At 46.4% G+C, this 21,186-nt stretch overlaps 1 protein-coding gene across 1 annotated transcript; it reads right to left on the bottom strand.

Annotated features, from left to right (window-relative positions):
• Window positions 1–1,187: 1,187 nt before the first annotated feature.
• On the bottom strand, window positions 1,188–14,268 carry LOC308469799 (E3 ubiquitin-protein ligase TRIM7-like). Its single transcript, XM_080992760.1, has 8 exons — window positions 13,559–14,268; window positions 12,599–12,694; window positions 10,956–11,186; window positions 10,084–10,106; window positions 9,149–9,264; window positions 7,101–7,127; window positions 6,221–6,247; window positions 1,188–3,209 (listed from the first exon to the last, which is right to left on the bottom strand). Exons 1-8 carry the CDS (start codon window positions 13,949–13,951, stop codon window positions 2,674–2,676), a joined length of 1,449 nt encoding a protein of 482 aa, XP_080848886.1. The 5' UTR covers window positions 13,952–14,268; the 3' UTR covers window positions 1,188–2,673.
• Between the last annotated feature and the right edge of the window lie 6,918 nt (window positions 14,269–21,186).

The raw sequence follows: 21,186 nt of genomic DNA, 5'->3' as shown, positions 1-21,186 counted from the left end.
TCCGTATCGTCTTCTTCTTTTATATAATAACTTTTATTAAATTTTCTGCTTTATAATTTCAAATAAACATTTTACAAACTTCAAAATATCCAGTGTCTTCCCTTCTTTTCTTTCCATGGTTCATTTTACATATCCAAATCCCTGCATATTTTACTATAACCATTCAAATCAATTTTCCACTTTTACATCCATCAAGAATTATTTACTCTGTTGAATTTATCTTAATGCTGCCAGTGTTTTCAGCTGTACAGAGTTATTTCCCATATACTCAATAAATGTTTTCCAATCTTCTTTAAATGTATGTTTTTCTTGCCCTCTTGTTTTGTTCCTATCTTCTAACCTGTTGATAGCTGGAAAGTATTTTTAATTTATTTATGTTTATGCAGTGTGCATTCTATTTCAAAATATTAGGATGCTAAGTTACATAGAAGTTAGAACATGTTAGGAAACTTGTTTTCAGAATTGTTTTACAACTAGATGGGCTGGATAAAGTTAGAAGGAAATTGTTACTTTGTCCATGATTAGTTTACACAATTCTTTATTTATCTTGTTTCCTTATCTTGTTTCTTTAAATTGCTGCTTTTAACTGTGTTTACCAATATTTTATGTTTTATTCTTTTTGTAAACCATTCTAAGATCTCTTTTTAAAGAATCACATGGGGTATAATTTTTATGAAATAAATAAAATGAATAAATACCCAGAAGTGGCTAAAATCGCCTCCAGACAGTCACTACATATTTTGTGGCAAGTTTGCACCAGAAACTTAGGTTTTAACATTTAAAGCAAGGGTCAGCAACCTTTTTCTGCCATAGGCCGGTCCACCGTCCCTCAGATCATGTGGTGGGCCAGACTATATTTTGGAAAAAAATGTGAATGAATCCCTGTGCCCCACAAATAACCCAGAGATGAATTTTAAATAAAAACACACATTCTGCTCATGTAAAAACACCAGGCAGGTCCCGCAAATAATCCAGAGATGCATTCTAAATAAAAGGACACATTCTACTCATGTAAAAACACACTGATTCCTGGACCGTCTGAGGGCTGGATTGAGAAGGCTGCCTACCCCTGATTTAAAGGTGTGAGCATTTAAAGTGGAGCTGGTCACCCATCCCAACTCAACAAACCCACTTAATGAAAAAAAGAATCTGACTTCTGTTGGGTTGAAATCATGACAGACGAGTGGTAGGTGTCATATGAGAGGCGTTTCCCCGGGGCAAGCCCCGGGAACTCTCTTTTATTGAATATTACAAACATTGCCACAGGTGTGCTTGTGGCTGATTGGTTGATACAAACACAAAGCATCTTGTTGCTGATTGGTTAACATAGGTACAAGGCGGGAATTACATATGACTATTTATCATTGATAGATCAAAGGATGAGAAATGGGGCTGGAACTAGACAGGCATGAATCCTCCTAATTAAATTATAATTAAAGATTAATATAACATGACTAAAACAATTACTAATGATTGATCATAACATGAAAGAATATAATAATGAAGTTCCGTAGATGTGGTCAGCTATGCATTAAGAACAGACCATATTGTTTTGTTCATGAACTTGAAATGAACTGAAGAATGAGAGAATGTCTAGGTGTGTTTGGCTTGGTGTGTTCGGAACAGTGTGTGCAGAAACAGAAGCGAGACTTCCCAGAATGCAAGAGAAAAGAAGCAAGACTTCCCACAATGCCACAGTTATGTGCAGTAAGAGAACTGCAGAAAGAAAACTTCCCTTCAGACTTCCTGCAGTTTCGAAAGTATATAAGAAATGCATTAAAAAGTGCGGGCTAACTTAATAACAGGGAGGCACGCATACACTCTGAAAGCAAATAAGGAGATTTATTTATTTATCCATCACCTTTTGAAATGAAAGAGCCACAAAGTGACTTGTGAAAGGTTTAAAGACAAAAAATACAGCAAATATGCAATCGGTTAAGACTAAAGTGTTTATCCGAATAATCAATGAAGGAGTTTTGTTCCCCATCCAACCAGGATGTGGATGAATGCAGAACAAACATCTGTCTGTCCTCGTGTAACTGCCACACCAGCAAAGCAGAAGGAATATTCGGGAAAGACTAGATAAAGCCAAACCTCTATGTAAGCAAATGAGGGCGAATGCTTGATAAATGTGTTGCCCTGAGGGGCCCAGACTCTAGCCTCTTGCTTGGCTCTGAGAAAAGCATATGTTATGTACTGAGTTGAATAGGATCCAGAATGCAGCAGTCTGATCGGTCCTAGAACAATAGGATTCAGAATGCAGCACTCTGATTGGTCCACAGGAGCCACCCAACCCAGCTCCAGGTGGAAGTGAATCCACAACCTGGTTGGCCTACAGGAGAATCCCAGAATTAGCCAATCACGTGGGGCCCATTGTGTAAATAATGTATATAAAGCAGACATTCTAGGGGAACTTCCATTCCTCCTCACCACTATGAGCTGAATAAAGAGCATGAAATCCACTCTCGACTCCGAGTATATTTCAGCATAGATCTGAGGTGGGGAACCTGTGGCCCTGCAGATGTTGGTCATCATTCCCACCAGCCCCTAGCCAGCATGAGGGATGATGGGAGCATCTGGAGGGGCCTCAGATTCCCCACCTAAATTCTTGGAGTCGAAAGGGCCTCCATTAATGGTGTTGTGTGTGGTGTATATGAGGATTCTCCTCAAGATTCAGCAATTCATTGTGACCCCTGAGACCACCTGGAAAAAGGGCAGGATCCTCTCCCCGGAGAAGGAGGCTGAAGGGAAAGCAAAGATCAAGCCATCTGAATCGGCATCAAAAAAGTGGAGCTGGCCCCCTTCATAGTCCAGGGACACCCGGATCTTCCTGGGCTCGTGGCTCAAGGCCAAAGGAGTCCACTCAGGGGAAGTTAAAGCAAACAGCTGGCAAGGCCAAGGCGGGCCGTGCGGTCTCTTCCCCACAGCCCAGATGCCTTCCTTCGGACTGAAGCTGAAACACCCCTTCCTCCTGAGGGAAACTCGCGCCACCCCTAAGGCCCACATTGCCCCTTCTTCCTCTTCCACCTCCACCTCCCACCAGTGTCTTCCCGACGTGAATCTCTCGCAGCCCAGCACACAGAATTCCCTGTCAAATCTCCCGGGGTTCTCAGGCAGGCCCCGATATCCATCTTCCCATCTCACGCTGGTCAGGTCCTCTGAGAGAACCAGGAAAGGGTGTGCCGTGTCGGGATCCAGAATCACGTTCACTGAAGGGGGAAAGAGAGAGAAAGGAAAGAAGGTGAGCGGCGTTAAAAAAAGAGAGGAAAGAAAATGTTGAGCTCAGTGGCTGCCGAGTGACCAGGGCCTCCCCAGAGCCATCTACGATACCATACAATACCCTGTGTCCAGGGCAGCTGTTTACTAGATCCATCTGGTACGCAGGCTGAGACCCTACCTGCCCGCAGACTGTCTCACCAGAGTGGTGCATGCTCTAGTTATCTCCTGCTTGGACTACTGCAATGCGCTCTATGTGGGGCTACCTTTGAAGGTGACCCGGAAACGAAATTAATCCAGAATGCGGCAGCTAGACTAGTGACTGGGAGCGGCCGCCAAGACCATATAACACCGGTCTTGAAAGACCTACACTGGCTCCCAGTATGTTTCCGAGCACAATTCAAAGTGTTGGTGCTGACCTTTAAAGCCCTAAACGGCCTCGGCCCAGTATACCTGAAGGAGCGTCTCCACCCCCATCGTTCAGCCCAGACACTGAGGTTCGGCTCCAAGGGCCTTCTGGTGGTTCCCTTGCTGCGAGAAGCCAGGTTACAGGGAACCAGGCAGAGGGCATTCTTGGTAGTGGCACCCGCCCTGTGGAACACCCTCCCATCAGATGTCAAAGAGAAAAATAACTATCAAACTTTTAGAAGACATCTAAAGGCAGCCCTGTTTAGGGAAGCTTTTAATGTTTAATAGGTTATTGTATTTTAGTGTTTTGTTGGAAGCCACCCAGAGTGGCTGGGGGGACCCAGCCAGATGGGCAGGGTATAAATAATAAATTATTATTATTATTATTATTATACGATATGATACAATAATATTTATTGTCATTGTCCCATACAAAACCACAAAATTGAAAAATAAAACATTCAAAACCCACCAAGGCTGCTATCCCAGCTATCCCAACCTGGTTAGCCCCCTAAAAACTCTGATACCCCATTTTTAAATACAATATACTCCCATAGAGACTCCTTACACTGCCTTTAAAACTAAAATTGCATTTGGGTAGAAACTGTTTCTCATTTCCTCCTCTTCCCCTGCCTGCTGCTGAACTTGTTCCTTTCCCCCCTCCTTTTGGGGCTCGCCCACACTTCTGCTGTTCCCGTACCTAGAAAGCGTGGGTCCAAGCAGTTTTCCGCTTGGCCCACTCCCTCCCCATGGAAAACCCTTCGCCCAAAGATTCTGGATATTCTGGATATATTCTTTACTGAGTTTGATTATTAGTACAGTTACTCCATCCGTTATTCAAGACGTAATAAGCTACACACAAAAAACCAAAATAAGTCAACATCAAATAATACTGCCACATTAAGTCTTAAAATCTTTAAGAGTGACTTCCCTCCACCTCATTGCGGCTCCTTACTTCTTCTTTACTTTTTAACTGTGTCCTTTTTCTTCTTTTAATTCATTGATCTTACATAATTATCTATTGTTATCTACTTTGAGAAAAGTAAAGGTAAAGGTAAAGGGACCCCTGACCGTTAGGTTCAGTCGCGGACGACTCTGGGGTTGTGGCGCTCACCTCGCTTTATTGGCCGAGGGAGCTGGCGTACAGCTTCCGGGTCACATGGCCACCAGGACTAAGCCGCTTCTGGCGAATCAGAGCAGCGCACAGAAATGCCGTTTACCTTCCCGCCGGGAAAGTACTTGCACTTTACTCTGTAAATTCTTTTGGTTTGATTGGTTCCTGATTACCTTTGTCATTTTTGCTACTTCTAAGTATTCACATAATTTAATTTGCCATTCCTCCTTCGTAGGTGTTTTCTCTCCCTTCCAATTTTTAGCAATCAGCATTCTCGCTGATTCTTATACCCTTCGTCTGAAGATAACAGGGTGGTTCACAATATAAAAGCACAAAAATGCATGCCCATAACAACCAACAAAAAACAGAGGACATCACGGGGTCAGCTCACACCCTTGCTCAGCTTCCACACTGGAAATTTAAAGCAGAACAGCCACACTGAGGGCTTGTCCACACTTGCCTCCCCACCCCACTTTTTCCAGGCACCCTTTCTTCATCCCCAGAGATTTTCCCACAAATACCTGCTCTTTAAAGCTCAATCAGAGCAAATGGCAATCTGCGGGAAAACTTGAATTGATGTTTGCTCTGATTAAGCACTAAAGAGCAGGTTTTTGCGAGGAAAGCGCTAGGGCAAAACAAACAAATACTGGGACACAGAGCTTTTAAGTGCACAACCTGTGCCTAGGAAGCATGGGGCAAAAGGTAAATGTGGATAAGCCCTTAGTTAACTCACTTTTTTATGGGGCTTCTATGGTCTGTCTCTCCTCCCTATAAATCAGCTCTATCACTCTAACCCTTCCCTTTTCAATAGCATCACAGCTGAGCCAGTTTCTCCCCACCCCATCAATTGCGACTGAGGAGGATGAATCATAGCTGAGAGTGCAGTAAAGGGGGAGGGAGAATTTGATACTGCCCCTCACATTATGGTCCCATTGAAAACTTCCCTCTTCACAACATCCGGAGATGGAAAGAGAAGATTCTGCTGACAGGGTTGCAGAAAGTTGTTTGGAATCTATTAAGTCTGGAAGAACTGTGATTATATTGGCAATTTAAAGCAGAAGAGCAATGACTGGGTGCTGGCAATTTTTAAAAATGTTTTAACTGATCTTGACATCAAAAATGTTTTTTTTTCCATGTTATTATTTTTTTTAAAAAAGTTTTTATTTTATTTTTAATTTGGTGGTGGTGGTTAGTGTTTAATTTTACTTTGGTGTTTGCCTTCCTGGGTTCCATTGGAAGGAACGTCAATATAGGCATTTAATAATAATAATAATAATAATAATAATAATAATAATAATCAATCCACATCTGCAATCTCTGTGAGCCGCTACTCTGGTCTGCCTCTATCAGTCAGGTTCTTTGACATTTCTGAAAGAAAGGTGTGTGGAACCACCTGCCAGATGCAACCTCATTATAGATATTTAAGCCTTCATCACCCATCAAGAGTTCCCCCATCTCCTACATTTCCCTGCTAATATTTACCTTTGTTCATCGTTTCATTTGCCGGTTCTGTTTTTGGGAAATAAAATGTGGAGAAACGTAAAGCGAGATAATAATACATATAGCAAGTATGTCAGTTCATGAAAAAAAAAGAACGACGAAAGAAACACTCACAGAATACTGAGATGAGCATTTTAATTAGAAACCTAGGAAGCCATATAACAAGGCTGACTGTTCGAATCACAGAATCGCAGAATTGGAAGGGACCCCAAAGGGCATGTAGTCTAACCCCCTGCAGTCTGATTTAGTACTGTCTACACCAGAGGTTTTCGACCTTTTGGAGTCCACGGCTGCCTTGAGCAACTACAGTGGTACCTTGGGTTACAGAGGCTTCAAGTTACAGACGCTTCAGGTTACAGACTCAGCTAACCCAGAAATAGTACCTCGGGTTAAGAACTTTACCTCAGGATGAGAACAGAAATTGTGTGCTGGCAGCGCAGCGGCAGCAGGAGGCCCCATTAGCTAAAGTGGTACCTCAGGTTAAGAGCTGTTTCAGGTTAAGAGCAGACCGCCAGAATGAATTAAGTTCTTAACCCGAGGTACCACTGTACATTCTTTCTGCAGCTTCCCTGTGTGGCTCAGGAGCCCAGCTTTTCCGCCTCTTGCCTGCAGAGCTGGCAGCCTCTTACCCTTTTCTGAACACCCTCCCTTGTGGAGGGTTCCCTCAGCCTCCTCTCTCCTTTCCTTAGGAGTCCTCCAGGAAACCTCGCCAAAACCCAAAACTGCATCATTTCCTCCCCACCTTTCACCTGGTGCAATGCAAACGCCTTCCTCTCCCCATCTCTCATTTTTAAATGAGGGACTCCTCCCATCGTCTCCCCTCACCAGAGTTTTGCTTCCCATAAAAATACCACAAAATTACCTTTGCTCAGTGCTTCTTTCAAAGACTCTGTTATGGGAAGGAAAGGAGGACAAATTTACTTCAGGTGAGGCACACAGCAACATGAGTCAATCACAGAATAACTTCGTACAACCAGCATTTAAACAACACTAGTGAACAAATCTATGCTTCTTCTTTTTTAGATTTGAAAACTGTTTTAGGAGTAAAGGGAAGCAACTTGATGGAGAGGAAGAATCAAAGGAGAAGAAGAAGAAGAGTTTGGATTTGATATCCCGCGTTATCACTACCCAAAGGAGTCTCAAAGCGGCTCACATTCTCCTTTCCCTTCCTCCCCCACAACAAACACTCTGTGAGGTGAGTGGGGCTGAGAGACTTCAGAGAAGTGTGACTGGCCCAAGGTCACCCAGCAGCTGCATGTGGAGGAGCAGGGAAGCGAACCCGGTTCACCAGATTACGAGTCTACTGCTCTTAACCACTACACCACACTGGCTCCATGGCTATATTCTCCCTCTACTGTCAGAGGCAGCATGGCTGTGAATACCAGTCACCAGTGAATTGCAGATCAGGAGAGAGCTGTTGCACTCTGTTCCTGCTTAAGAAGTGGGTGACTGCATTAATGGATACTTAAGTTGCCAGGCAATAGATTCCACCCCCTCCATTTCCATCTCCACCAGGATAAATGCTCTAGTCCAGAGGTAGCTGGGGTTCTCCAGATGTTGCTGTGTCAGGAGCTCAGCCTACACTTGAGTAGAACCATGCCCAACTGGCATGTTCTCTCCCTCCTGGTCTTTCGTTCGGGAGCTTCAAAAGCTTTCTTCAGCCCGAACATCACAGCGACCAATGCTAACTGACACCGTCACACTTAGGGATCTGCTGAGTTTGCACATCATGCGTAACAGGTTAGCATTTTGGCTAATCTACTTTATTTACATATAAATACACACGGAGCACTGCAGCGTGGCTCCCTCTCTCTCTAGCATCAGACAGCAAAAAGAAAAAGAACAAAGGACAATAGTCCCACTTCATGGAATACAGTAACACAAACATCCTGTTCCTGTCACTTCCCACTCTGTGGAGACAAAACATATACCGTCATGTGATAGACAAAAATCCCATCACTGCAATCATGGAGCAAGAATTCTAACATGTTGGACTCCAGCTTGGCTAGGGCTGACATGAGCAGGAGTCTCTCCACAGGACCTGGAGGGAACTGCATTAGCTACCCCTGCTGTAGTCCAACACATAATCATCCACAAAGAGTTGAGACTGGTTGGGGGGAGTCTCTTCCCAAGGAGGGATGGGGAACCTCTGGTCCTTCTGGGGCTATTTGGACTACGATCATTGACTATGTTAGTTGAGACTGGTGACATCTAGAAAGCACCAAACTGGCTACTCCCGTGCAGTTTAATAAGCACAGATGCAAGTTTAGAAACCATATATTAGATGGAGTCAATAATAAGCCGCGTAGGATCTAACTCCTAGGGGCTGTGAGGGTTTCGGCCCCCACAATGAAATATTTGAGGGGGCCGGGCCCCCACAAAGTTGATGGGCATTCCCATTCAAATGGTGTGTGTGCACTGTGTCATGTGATCAGTGGGGCGGGGCTTACCTGGGCCCCACAATATTTTATTCAAATTGGCATCCCTGATAAGCCAGTATAATGTGGTCTAGTCTGTGGGTCTCCAAACTCTGGGAGACCCTCATTCCTCTTACAGAGCTACAGTTCTCAGAAGGATTTGATTGTTAAACCACTCCCAGAATTGTATTTTTGTGAAGATGTCTCTGCACTCTTGACAAGGTACCATTCCCAGGATTCCTGGGGGTGGGGTGGGAAGCCATGACTTAAAGTGATCTAATAACAGTGCTTCAAATGTATGGTGCAGAGGTGGCCTTTGAGGAAGAGGATCCTTTTACGGAAGACACCCTGAGCCCCATTTTAGGAAACGGGAAGAGGTGTGACACAGCCTCACTTGTCAGACACCTGGGACATTGCAGAGAAAGCCAGCCCCTCGCTTTGCATGCACCCAATCTGGAAAACCCGCCCGCCTCCTGGAGCTGTCCCCCAATACCTTCAATTTCTTCCATGACCTTTTTGAGAACCAGTCTTTTATGAGAGTAACTTCTGAGTCCTTCCTCAGGCCCTGGAGAAAGCTCCACCACCTGCCTCAGTTGCCCCTCCTGACACCTGGAAAGAAGTTGAGAGCCAGTTAAAAGAATGGTTTGAAAGCACTGTGTCCTCCTGCAGGCCTGAATCACAAGGCTGGGGAATCCATGACCCTACAGATATTGTTAGACTACAGCTCCCATCAGCCCCAGCCAGCATGGGCAATGGTCAGGCATGATGGGAGCTGTAAGTTCAGCAGCACCAGAAGAACCGCAGATTCCCTTATCCCATTGTAGCATGAAGCGGCAGACCGGATATTTTATTTACTTGTGACAAGGTTCCTTCAGCAATACCTCGGTTTTCGAATGTCTCCATTGTCGAACATTTCGGTTTATGAACGCCGTAAACCCGGAAGCAAATGCTTCGGTTTCCAAACACGCCTCAGAAGTTGAATATGCCACGCAGCTTCTGCTGTGTGCAAGATCCTGAAGCCTAATTTTCGACTGTTTTCGGTTTTTGAACGTTTCAGAACTCAAACGGTCTTCCAGAATGTACCGCCGTAATTGGTGAGTGAGTGTTAGAGAGTGAGACAAAGTGAAAGCGAGAGAGAGAGAGAGAGAGAGAGAGAGAGGAGTCCACTGCTCAAAACCTTCACTTTCTTTTGACCTCACTGTTTACGATACTGCCCCTCCCTCTCCAACTATGTATTGTAGCTGTGTTCCTGAAACTCATGGTAACAACATCAGGTATCTGATCAAGGGAACAGTCATCCACGAAAGCTTACATGCCGTAATAAATCCATTTGTCTTTAAAGGTGCCGCAATATCATTTGTTGCTTTTGCTGCAAGAGACCATCAAAACCAGAAAGAACAGCAAGCGGACACAGAAAGAGTCACATACCTGCTCAGGGTATTTTTTATGTCCTGAAAGAAAGAGAGAAATGGGTCTCAGGTTGGGACAGGAGCATCTGTTAATTCCACTTTCCTGCAGCTTCTGGTTTTTGCAGCCCTAAATGCAGTTCTTGATGTTTCCAAAACTATTTGCGATGGAAGTCCTTCACGGAAATTCATCAGTCTCCTAATAATGTGCATTTTTCTAAGCATTCCCCCCTCAAATATACACATTTTTGTACATCCATTTCCCTTAATATAATGCATTTTGATGCTGTTTTCATGGGCGTATGCATTTTTACCTTATTATAGGCATTTTTGTACAGTGTTTTGCAGTGTTTTTCCATTGTTGTGTGGCAAAATTAAGAGAAGTGCAAATTTTGAAGGATGGCTGTGTCAGTTGCCTTGTTTCAGACTTATTTAATAATTCTTATACAGTGGATGCTCGGGTTGTGAACATGATCTGTGTGGAAGGCATTTTCGTAACCCACAGCGTTCCTAACCTGCGCCTGCGCATCTGCACATGCACGGGTTGAAATTCGGCGCTTCTGCGCATGTGCGACCGCCGAAACCCGGAACTAACCTGTTCCGGTACTTCTGGGTTTCGGCGGTCCGTAACCCAAAAAAATGCAACCTGATGCGGCTGTAATCCAAGGTATGACTGTACAGTGGTACCTCAGGTTAAGTACTTAATTCATTCCGGAGGTCTGTTCTTAACCTGAAACTGTTCTTAACCTGAAGCACCACTTTAGCTAATGGAGCCTCCTGCCGCGCCGCCGGAGCACAATTTCTGTTCTCATCCTGAAGCAAAGTTCTTAACCCAAGGTACTATTTCTGAGTTAGCGGAAATGCAAGGTACTATTTCTGAGTTAGCGGTCTCACCTGCAAGAATTTGCTGTCTGGCTGCTGCCTCTTCCTCTCCATGTCGCTGATAAGCGTGTTGATGCGGAAAGACTCATCGGAGAGGCTGGCAACATTTTCTTTCCATGTCTTCTCAACCTCTCTCTCCAGATCTCCTAGCTGGGCCAGCCAACGGCGCTCGTTTTCCTTAAGGAACTTCTGCATTTGCTTGAAAACACACCTGATATTGAGTTTCTCCACTCCCACCTGTGACTAGAGCGGCAAGGGGGAAAAGAGACATAAGGAAAGGTGGCAAACAGGGGAATAGGAGACTGGGTTGTATCCGACGCTGCTGTCCCACTTGGACAACACACTTCTGTTCACACAACAGAATTCCCCTTTCCTTTTCTACAACCCCCAGGCAACCTCAAATCTGCTCCAGGAGGATAGGGGAACTTCCAGAGCAGATTTTTAGGGGGATGTGGGGGAGGACATACAACCCCTCCAAATTAAGCAACAGTGTGTGCCTGTAGCAACGAATTACAGTGGTACCTCGGGTTAAGTACTTAATTCGTTCTGGAGGTCCGTTCTTAACCTTTAGCTAATGGGGCCTCCCACTGCTGCCGTGCCACCGGAGCACAATTTCTGTTCTAATCCTGAAGCAAAGTTCTTAACGTGAAGCAATATTTCTGGGTTAGCAGAGTCTGTAACCTGAAGCGTATGTAACCCGAGGTACCACTGTAATTTGGCACATAGTAGTAGTAGTAGTAGTAGTAATAATAATAATAATAATAATAATAATAATAATAATTTATTATTTGTACCCCGCCCATTTGGCTGGGTTTCCCCAGCCACTCTGGGTGGCTTCCATAGAAACCAAAAATACACTAAAATCACACATTAAAAACTTCCCTGAACAGGGCTACCTTAAGATGTCTTCTGAATGTCAGGTAATTGTTGATCGTTTTGACATCATGATGCTTCCCTTCCTCTGGCAAGTACTGACGGTCTCCACAAGACCCGTACCCATGTATTCTCTTAAAAGGTTTTCTGGGCACCTTATACCTCAACAGCCTGCTACGTCCAGCGGCGGAGGAAGCCTCTTGGGCACCTGGGGCGGCAAACTGCCCATAGGGGTGGTGCAAACTGCCCACAGGGGCAAGGCGAACTGCCCATAGGGACGTGGTGCGCACGGGGGACAGGATGGGACTGCACGGCACAGCCACTGTCCACCCACTGCCTCCCCCCAGTTGTAGATCAGCTGAGGCCCCATGGTGCACCCTGTCTCTACTGGCACCGCATGTCCTGTCCTGTCCCTATGGGCATCCCTATTGGCGTGGCGGTGATCCACCCAGGGGGGATTTTGTCACCCCCCCTCAGGGATGACACCTGGGGCAGACCGCCTGCACCGCACTGCCCGTTCTCTGCCACTGGCTATGTCGGTTCAAAATGTGCATTGAGGATAGTTTAAATTGCTTGTTTTAAATTGCATTTTGAATAATTCAGTCATTTGGAAATGTCTGGGGGAGCATCTGCTTTGCATGTGTCTACAATGACAAGAATGAGCTTGTGTGAAATTTGTAGTACAGTCTTCCCTTGGAAGTTGAACGGAATCTGTTCCAGAAGTCCGTTCGACTTCTAAAATGTTCATCCCCAGTACTGGAGCTGGAGGAACAAACACCTACTAAATATTTCTGCTTCTTCTCATCTTCAGCCTGTTCCCGGTGCAAAATGTTTTCTCTCTTTTTCTCCAGGGCTTGGATCTGGGCCTCGATTTTCCCCTGCACAAACAGAAAAAAAAAGACTTTTGCTTAGTCAGCCAGTCCAGTTTCCCCCAACTGAGTTCCTTATAAAGCCAAGTCTGATCCGATGGACTGTAGATGAGGCCCAGCTCTTAATTTCAAAGCTTCCTGGTGTTCACTGCTGGGGCAACGACAACGACAACACCACCACCGACACAATCCTCTTGTGATTCACTACATGCCCCCACCTCTATTTTGCATACTTAGATTGTAGGTCTTTCGTTTATTTAAACACTTAAACACTTTATATGCCACTTAACTACAATTGTGCTATTATTATTAAACATTTGGGAATCAAGAGGCCTTTCCAACCTATTGCAAATCACCTACAGTTCCACCAGCAGATCCCAAACTACCTTCTGCCTGTAAAGGTAAAGGGACCCCTGACCATTAGGTCCAGTTGTGGCCGACTCTGGGGTTGCGGCGCTCACGCTTTATTGGCCGAGGGAGCCAGCATACAGCTTCCGGGTCATGTGGCCAGCATGACTAAGCCGCTTCTGTCGAACCAGAGCAGCGCACGGAAACGCCGTTTACCTTCCCGCCGGAGCCGTACCTATTTATCTACTTGCACTGGTGTGCTTTCGAACTGCTAGGTTGGCAGGAGCAGGGACTGAGCAACGGGAGCTCACCCCGTTGCGGGGATTCGAACTGCCAACCTTCCGATCGGCAAGTCCTAGGCTCTGTGGTTTAACCCACAGCGCCACCCGCGTCCCACCTTCTGCCTAGCGCTGGCTTAAACAAAAGAACAGCAGTGCTCTCCACACCATGTACCATTTCAGACTCATCTATTGTGTCTCCTCCTGCTCTGTCCATCTGGACCCCCAAACAGTGGGAATTCCCTACCTTATACTCCTGGGCAGCCTCCTGCAAAGGGACGACGTGATGATCTCGGTGCTCCTTAGATAGGTTGCAGATCACGCATATGAGGACCTGGTCATCCTTGCAGAAGAGCTTGCAGGGTTCCTGGTCCCCCTTACACAGCTTAGCGTTTTTCCCCTCCTCCATTTTCCTGATTATTTCGACCATGTTTGCCAGTTTCCTGTTGGGCTTGAATTGCCGTGGCTTCAAGGCTGCTCTGCACTGAGGGCAAAAAAGGTTCTTCTCCAGCCCGTCTCTCAGGCAGGCTCGGCAGAAATTGTGCCCGCAGTTTGTAGTCACTGGGTCTTCGAAGTAGTCCAGGCAGATGGAGCAAGTCACTTCTTCGCGAAGCTGCTTCTCAGGGGTTCCTGCTGCCATGGCTGCCTCTCCCTGGGCGAAAGGACAGCCTTGGTTTCGTTTTCTGATTCCTGTTACTGCCAAGGTGTTTACTCTCCTGCTTTTACTTCAAGGGAGGGCAAGCTCTGGGGCATACAAGAGCCCCACTGAGGATAACAATGGATTAAGCCTTGCCTTTATTGTGCTCGCCACATCTATTTTTAATAATGAATTGGGGAGAGGCAATAGCTCCTTTTGGTTTCTGTTATGTTCCTTCTCCTCCCTCCTTTTAACGGATAAACAACTCTGTCCTTCCCCGCCCCCACTGAGGAGTTGAGAGAGTGAACTAAGGTTTCTCACAATCCCTTTCTTACTTCCTTAACATAAGCGTCAGACCCCTGTCTCAAGAAAGAGGGAAGTGGCGCTCCCTTTCTCTGTATAATTTTTTTTTTAAAAAAAACCCTTTAAATTTAGTTTTATACTGGTACCTTGGGTTACAGACATTTCAGGTTACAGATGTTTCAGGTTACAGACTCCAATAACCCAGAAATAGTACCTTTGGTTAAGAACTTTACCTCAGGATGAGAACAGAAATCGCACAGCGGCGGGGGAGGCCTCATTAGCTAAAGTGGTATCTCAGGTTAAGAACAGTTTCAGGTTAAGAACAAATTAAGTTCTTAACCCGAGGTACCACTGTATTAGCTAAACAGAAGGACAAGAACAACAAAACAGCAGCGGTGAGAGAATCAAGGGCCACTGTGCTCTAAATGCGGGTGTTGCTTGGTTCTTAAGGGTGAGCCAATTTGTCCTTTTTGAGTTCACGTTGTCATTTTTCCAGCCTTAAACTCAGTTCTCTACATTTCCACATTAGTTGCAGAGCCGTCTTTCCCATAGGGCTTAGTGGCGCGTTGTGCCACGGCACAGACATCTCAGGGGCGACCCAGCGAGTGGGGGAGCTGCGCAGCTTTGCCGGTGGCCTCCCCTTTCCCTGCATGCCCCGGTGTCCAGCTTGCTTCCCAAGCCTCCTGTGCATGGCAGGAGCATGGGAGGGGAGCCCCAAAGAGGCGGGGGGAATGGTTTCGAAGGGGATGCTGGAGTCTCTCTCAGCAGCTCCCTGTCAGAGCTCCCCACCAGCAAGCGAGGACCCCGTCTCTTCCTTTTCAGTGCGGCGGCTTCCCAGTGAGCCGTGCCCAAGTGCATTTTTATTTCTCCCTTATGTAGCGCTGCGAAATGCTGTGGGCTGCACATGCACACCCCGTACGCAGTGGCGTAGCGTGGGGGTGCAGGGGGGGCCGGCCGCACCGGGCGCAACATCTGGGGGGGGGCGCGCTCGCACTCGCAGCTCTCTGCCCCTACCTGGCTCACTCACTCTTTCTCACTGCAGTGCTGGCTGTGCGAATCCGATCCGAGCCGCTGGGTCGCCGCCCACTGTGGAGGGGGTGGGTGCCAGGCGTGCGGTGCCTTGCCCCGGGTTAGGGGGCGCAAATTACTTGCCTTGCCCCGGGTGCTGACAACCCACGCTACGCCGCTGCCCGTACGCTGCATGTGTGGTTGTGGGCGAGGACAATCTGCTGCTGTCCCACCACACCCACTCACTTTGAGGGGATCAGGGAGCAACCGGGGTTGGCGTGTGTGTTTGTGTTAAAAAAACCCCTCCTGCTGTCCTTCTTTCTTGGCCACGAAACCTGCATGGGCGGGAGGAGTGACGCTATTTCTAGCTTCCTGACCACCACCCTCCTCTCCTCTCCGTCGGTGGGTTAAATGCCCTCTCTTTTCAAATGACAGGAAGGATTCGAAACCTGCGGGACCAGAGATTTACAGAAGATTGGAAGAAGTATATGAATTATTTGAAGAGCAACTGTAATCAACAAATTACGCTAGTGGGACTACAAGAAGTTTTGTAAGGAGAAATATACAAAGCGTTACAAAGTAGAAAAAGATAGAGATATTGGTTATGAGTTTGAAATGTAATAGGGAAGATAAGAAATGCATACTAAGAGATTAGATTGGAAAATTTTCAGACAGGACTGATGGAAGTCAAAAAAATTGAATAAGATGTAAAAGTATGTTTAATTACTGTTGAAAATGGTATGTTAAAAAACTAATTTATATATATATATATATATATATATATATATATATATATATATATATAAATGCCCTCTCCTTTCTGCTTTCCTCTGTCCCACTTTCTCTCTCTCTTTTCATCCAGTAAAGGAAGGGTTGTAGGTTCCCCTCACCCCCAGATCTTGCCTCTCCTTCCCTGTAGTGAAATCTGTGGAATTCCCAATTTCAGGTCAACAACTCTGGGGAGCCTTTCCTACAAAAGGTCAACAACTTTGGGGTCCCCCCCTTAAAAAGGTCAACAACTCTGGGAAATGGCGGGGGGCGCCGCCGGTGGGATCTTTGCACCACAGCGCCGGATATGCTTAAGATGGCCCTGATTAGTTGCTTAAATAATAATAACAAAAGTTCTCATGGTGGGGGGCAGAACATGATTGGATATAGATAAGAAAACCAGAACATCGCACACACAAACACACCCCTTAAGGCACAGCGTGCACACCTTGCCTGACTTCTGCTGATGTTGGAGCTCACAAGAGCTGTAAGCTTTGATGTGCATCTTCAGCTAGCCTTGTTTTTGTGAGCGAGCGAAAGGGGCGTGGTCAATGAGGGGGCGTGGCTTGGAGGTGCAGAGCCAGGGAAGGGCCCCGCCCACCTCGCCTCTTCCTCCTCTGCATCCGCTGCATTGTTTTGGTTCTCGGCCGCCATGTGGTTTCAGTGGAGGCTGCAAGTTGTGATCTGCAGGCAAGGGAGGCTGACCTGCCTCTAAGGCTGTGGGGCAGTGTGTGTGTGGGGGGGGATAACAGGGGGGGTGTAGCTGGGGCAAATAGGATGGGGTAGTAGTGTAGGGGGGAGTTCTTGGCCTCTCCTTCCTTGGAAGTTTTTAAGCAGATGTTGTAGGACGGCAATCTGTCATGGATGCTTTAGTTGAGATTCCTGCATGACAGGAGGTTGGGCTAGAGATTATCCTTGGGCTCCTTTCCGTTGCCGGGAACCAGCGGGGGAGGGGCGCTCTCCGGAGCCAACTACAGTGGTACCTCGGGTTAAGAACTTAATTTGTTCTGGAGGTCCGTTCTTAACCTGAAACTATTCTTAACCTGAGGTACTTTAGCTAATGGGGCCTCCCGCTGCTGCCACAACGCTGCCATGCAATTTCTGTTCTCATCCTGAGGTAAAGATCTTAACCTGAGGTACTATTTCTGGGTTAGCGGAGTCTGTAACCTGAAGCGTCTGTAACCCGAGGTACCACTGTATAAGCTAAACAAGCTATGGCTTAGGGCCCCACTCTCTTGGGGGCCCCCCAAAAAAATTAAAGGAAAAAACCTGGATGTACTGGTTATGGATGTAACTGGTTATGGAGGGCAAATGAATATTGGCCATGGAGGGCACTGAGGACTGGCCGCAGAGAGCAAATGAACATGATTGTCATCACAGTGGTACCTCGGGTTAAGAACTTAATTCGTTCCGGACGTCCGTTCTTAACCTGAAACTGTTCCTAACCTGAGGTACCACTTTAGCTAATGGGGCCTCCCACTGCTGCTGCTGTGCAATTTCTGTTGTCATCCTGAAGCAAAGTTCTTAACCAGAGGTACTTTTTCTGGGTTAGCAAAGACTTTAACCTGAAGCGTCTGTAACCCAAGGTACCACTGTAGTCCCAAATCTCATGGGTTCAGATCGGGGGTCACAAGCGAAAGGCTTCAGAAGCAAAACAGCAGCTAGGAGGTCAGATATTTATTGTTGCAACAAGACTTCCAACTCCAAAGATGAAGCAGCCAGAAACCAGGAAAAATGGTTACTTCAGGTTTTGAAAGTTTTCAGAGTTTCCCATAATACTGTATAGTGTTTCTCAGCCTTGGACCTCCAGCATGGGCTTAGCCAAGGGGGGAGGAGGGGGGCAGCTGCCCCTCCCCAGATCAAGTAAAACAACAGAAATACTGAACTAACTGACCAATCACGTCAGTTCTGCCCCCCATCAAGTCCTGCCCCCCAACAAAAACTCTGGCTATGCCCATGGCCTCCAGCTGTTTTTGGTCTACAACTCCCACCATCCCTGGCCACTGGTCCTGCTAGCTAGGGATGATGGGAGTTGTAGTCCAAAAACAGCTGGAGGCCCAAGTTTGAGAAACACTGGCGTGATACATTTCTAGATGCATCCTCAAAACATCATAGATATGTCACAGAAAAGGTATGGTGTCAGGCAGAAATCTGAGATCCAGGCACACCCCTGTCAATCAAGTATAGGTGTTTTGGTTTTTTTGCTTACTCCATTACAGTACAATAGAAAGTACAATTCCTTACTTCCTGAGTCATGTCAGATGCACCCCGTTGTCTTGTTAGGGTTTAATTCCACTATGGGGTGAGTAAGCATTGTGAATGAGATGGTGACCCGTCTGGCAGGATATCACTGGTTATGACTCCTTGGAAAGCTTCTGCAGATCTGATTGTGGTGTAGTGGTTAAGAGCGGTGGGCTCGTAATCTGGGGAACCGGGTTCGCGTCTCCGCTCCTCCACATGCAGCTGCTGGGTGACCTTGGGCCAGTCACACTTCTTTGAAGTCTCTCAGCCCCACTCACCTCACAGAGTGTTTGTTGTGGGGGAGGAAGGGAAAGGAGAATGTTAGCCGCTTTGAGACTCCTTCGGGTAGTGATAAAGCGGGATATCAAATCCAAAACTCTACATCTCGGGGATTATGGCAAACTGGAGTGGGCTTGCTAACCCCTCTCCTGAAACCTCACTTCCCTGGGTCCTAAATGCCACTGGAACAGAGAAGACTGATACGCCGAGTGATATCTTATGCGCTTCTAAAGTTTTCTCATAGAATAACATTGAGCCAGTATGTAGATTCAGTGAATCACTATGTTTGCCATATTCAATCATTTCCTGTGTTGTCCCGGAGTCGCAGGCTCCTTCTGCAAACTGAGCTGGCCTCCCCAGGCAGATGCAATGCCTTTGCAGATATGTTGGTGTCATTTTCCTCTTGACCCTGAGGGCCGCTGTTGCGTGGCTGTCAGGGATCTGAGCAGAGAGGTACTTTATGAATGGAGTTTTGAACCTAAATGAATGAGGCTTGAGGAAGCCCATATTAATGGGTAAAAGGGGGCAGGGGCAGCGGGAATCCCTCTTTGCTCCGGTGGGGTGGGGTGCTTCAGTGGTGTTGGTGGCTTGCCTGCCCCGGGCACTGGCAACCTACGTTATGCCACCGTTTCCCAACCTTACCTAGAGATGCTGGGCCAACTCTGGATTTAGAGCGGAATAGGGTGTTGAGCTGCTGAGAGGGTGCAAAATAATAAAAAATACAAGAAGTATTATTAAATAAGAAATAGCATCTCTCCCCACCTGGTGATTTACAGGCGGCGCCCTCGATGGCAGGGGCCCACCAGAGCGTCTGCAGATCAGGGTCCGGCGTCGAAAGAAGCTGGTTGCTACTTTGAATAAACATTCACAAACTTTTTATTGATAATAATCAGCTAAATAGTTTGAGGATCTATACAACTTTGTAACATGCAGAAAACAGCATTGTCAGAGAAACCAAAGACTGGAACTGAGGGAAGGTGGGGAGGGGGGTTTAGTGTGGGAGGGTGGGGGGAGGGAGGAAAAACGGGGGGGGGGATAAGGGTGATATATTTTTGGATAATATGTTTTGTTTTAATTTTGAATAAAAAATATTAAAAAGAAAGAAAGAAGCTGGTTGCTGCTTCTGTTGCTAATACAGTGGTACCTCGGGTTACATACGCTTCAGGTTACATACGCTTCAGGTTACAGACTCCGTTAACCCAGAAATAGTGCTTCAGGTTAAGAACTTTGCTTCAGGATGAGAAGAGGAATCGTGCTCCGGTGGCGCGGCGGCAGCAGGAGGCCCCATTGGCTAAAGTGGTGCTTCAGGTTAAGAACAGTTTCAGGTTAAGAACGGACCTCCGGAACGAATTAAGTACTTAACCTGAGGTACCACTGTATTGCAGGGGACCTGAGGATGGGGCTTGCAGAGCATTCAGGGACTAGTGGGTGACGCCTGTAGCTGCGTCTGCAGGTGGAGCCGGGCGGAGTTTCTGCCTGCTTGTGGCGTTGAGAAAAGGAACAGGAGGGGGCCACTCCACTGTGAGAAGGAGACCCCACAGCTCCTCAGCCCATAGCTGTCAACCTTCCCTTTTTTTGCGGGAGATTCCCTTATTCCAGCGCCGTTTCCCGCTGCTTCCCACTGCTATCCCAGATTGTTAGATATCCCGTAGACACCCCGGGACAGGTGAAGCTGCTGATCCCTTATTTTCAAGGCTGCTGATCCCTTATTTTCAAGGCTGCTGATCCCTTATTTTCAATCAATCAAATCCGTTTATTGTGAGGACCATGCCTGTACACAAACATCAACACAACAATAGTTAAAAAAATATTAAAATTCATTACATACTACGCCAACAAAACCTTCATCCCACAAAATAGAAAGAGAGGGAAAACAAGCAACGAGTTAAACAGACGATGAAGGGGTCTTTACATTGTCATCCATAAATCTTTCCCTGGCTTTCATGGCCTTCATCACAAAAACCGCTACCACGTGGGTAATACGTGGGTTTGCATCAACTAACAAAAATTTTACTCTATCTTCAGGATTGGTTATAGAGTTGGGTATAATTTGCAGCAATGCGTCTCTAAAGCCCGAGTAGATGGGGCAGTAGAGGAGGTAATGTGTAAGATCCTCTTTAATTTTCATAAGGCAAGGGCATAAACGATGTTCTACTGGGGTTTTTGTGAATCTACCGGTCAGATATGCAGTTGGCAGTGTTTGAAACCGTGCCATAGTGAAAGCTCTCCGAAGGGTGGGATCAGTGATCTCCACCAAGTAGTTGGCACAGATTTTGACTGCTTTTACTCGGGGAAACCAGTAGGAAAACCCAGAGTTTTTTATCTTTGTGGAGTCCAAAAAGGCGTCTTTTTCAAAGATCCATTCCCGAACTTTATCAGGGCTCCACAATTTGAGGGTATTAAACTCAGGTAGATTGTATCTGGATAGGATATCTAGTAGGTTTTTATGCCAAGTAGTATTATTTTGTAATGATACAAAGGCTTGTTTAGCCAATAAGGTGTTCGGGGCATCTGTGAGGTTGGTGAAAAAACGCAGGAATCTTAAGTGGGCCCTGGCAGACACAGAAGGTAATCCTACTTCCACTCTTAGGAGAGCTGCCGGAGTACTCTGAGGGAGGCCTAGAATTCTTCTGAGGTAA

Source organism: Podarcis pityusensis (assembly GCF_964106645.2).
Source record: "Podarcis pityusensis genome assembly, chromosome: 2".
Lineage (NCBI taxonomy): Eukaryota > Metazoa > Chordata > Lepidosauria > Squamata > Lacertidae > Podarcis > Podarcis pityusensis.
This window is presented reverse-complemented; position numbering and strand designations above follow the sequence as displayed.

Excerpts from the sequence above, each read along its gene's own strand:
- LOC308469799 (XM_080992760.1), bottom strand. The coding sequence starts at position 13,951 with ATGGCAGCAGGAACCCCTGAGAAGCAGCTTCGCGAAGAAGTGACTTGC. Across the intron at positions 12,695-13,558 it reads AGGCTGCCCAGGAGTATAAG|GGGAAAATCGAGGCCCAGAT; the intron begins GTAGGGAATTCC and ends CTGTTTGTGCAG. Across the intron at positions 11,187-12,598 it reads AGAAGAAGCAGAAATATTTA|TCACAGGTGGGAGTGGAGAA; the intron begins GTAGGTGTTTGT and ends TTGCCGCTCTAG.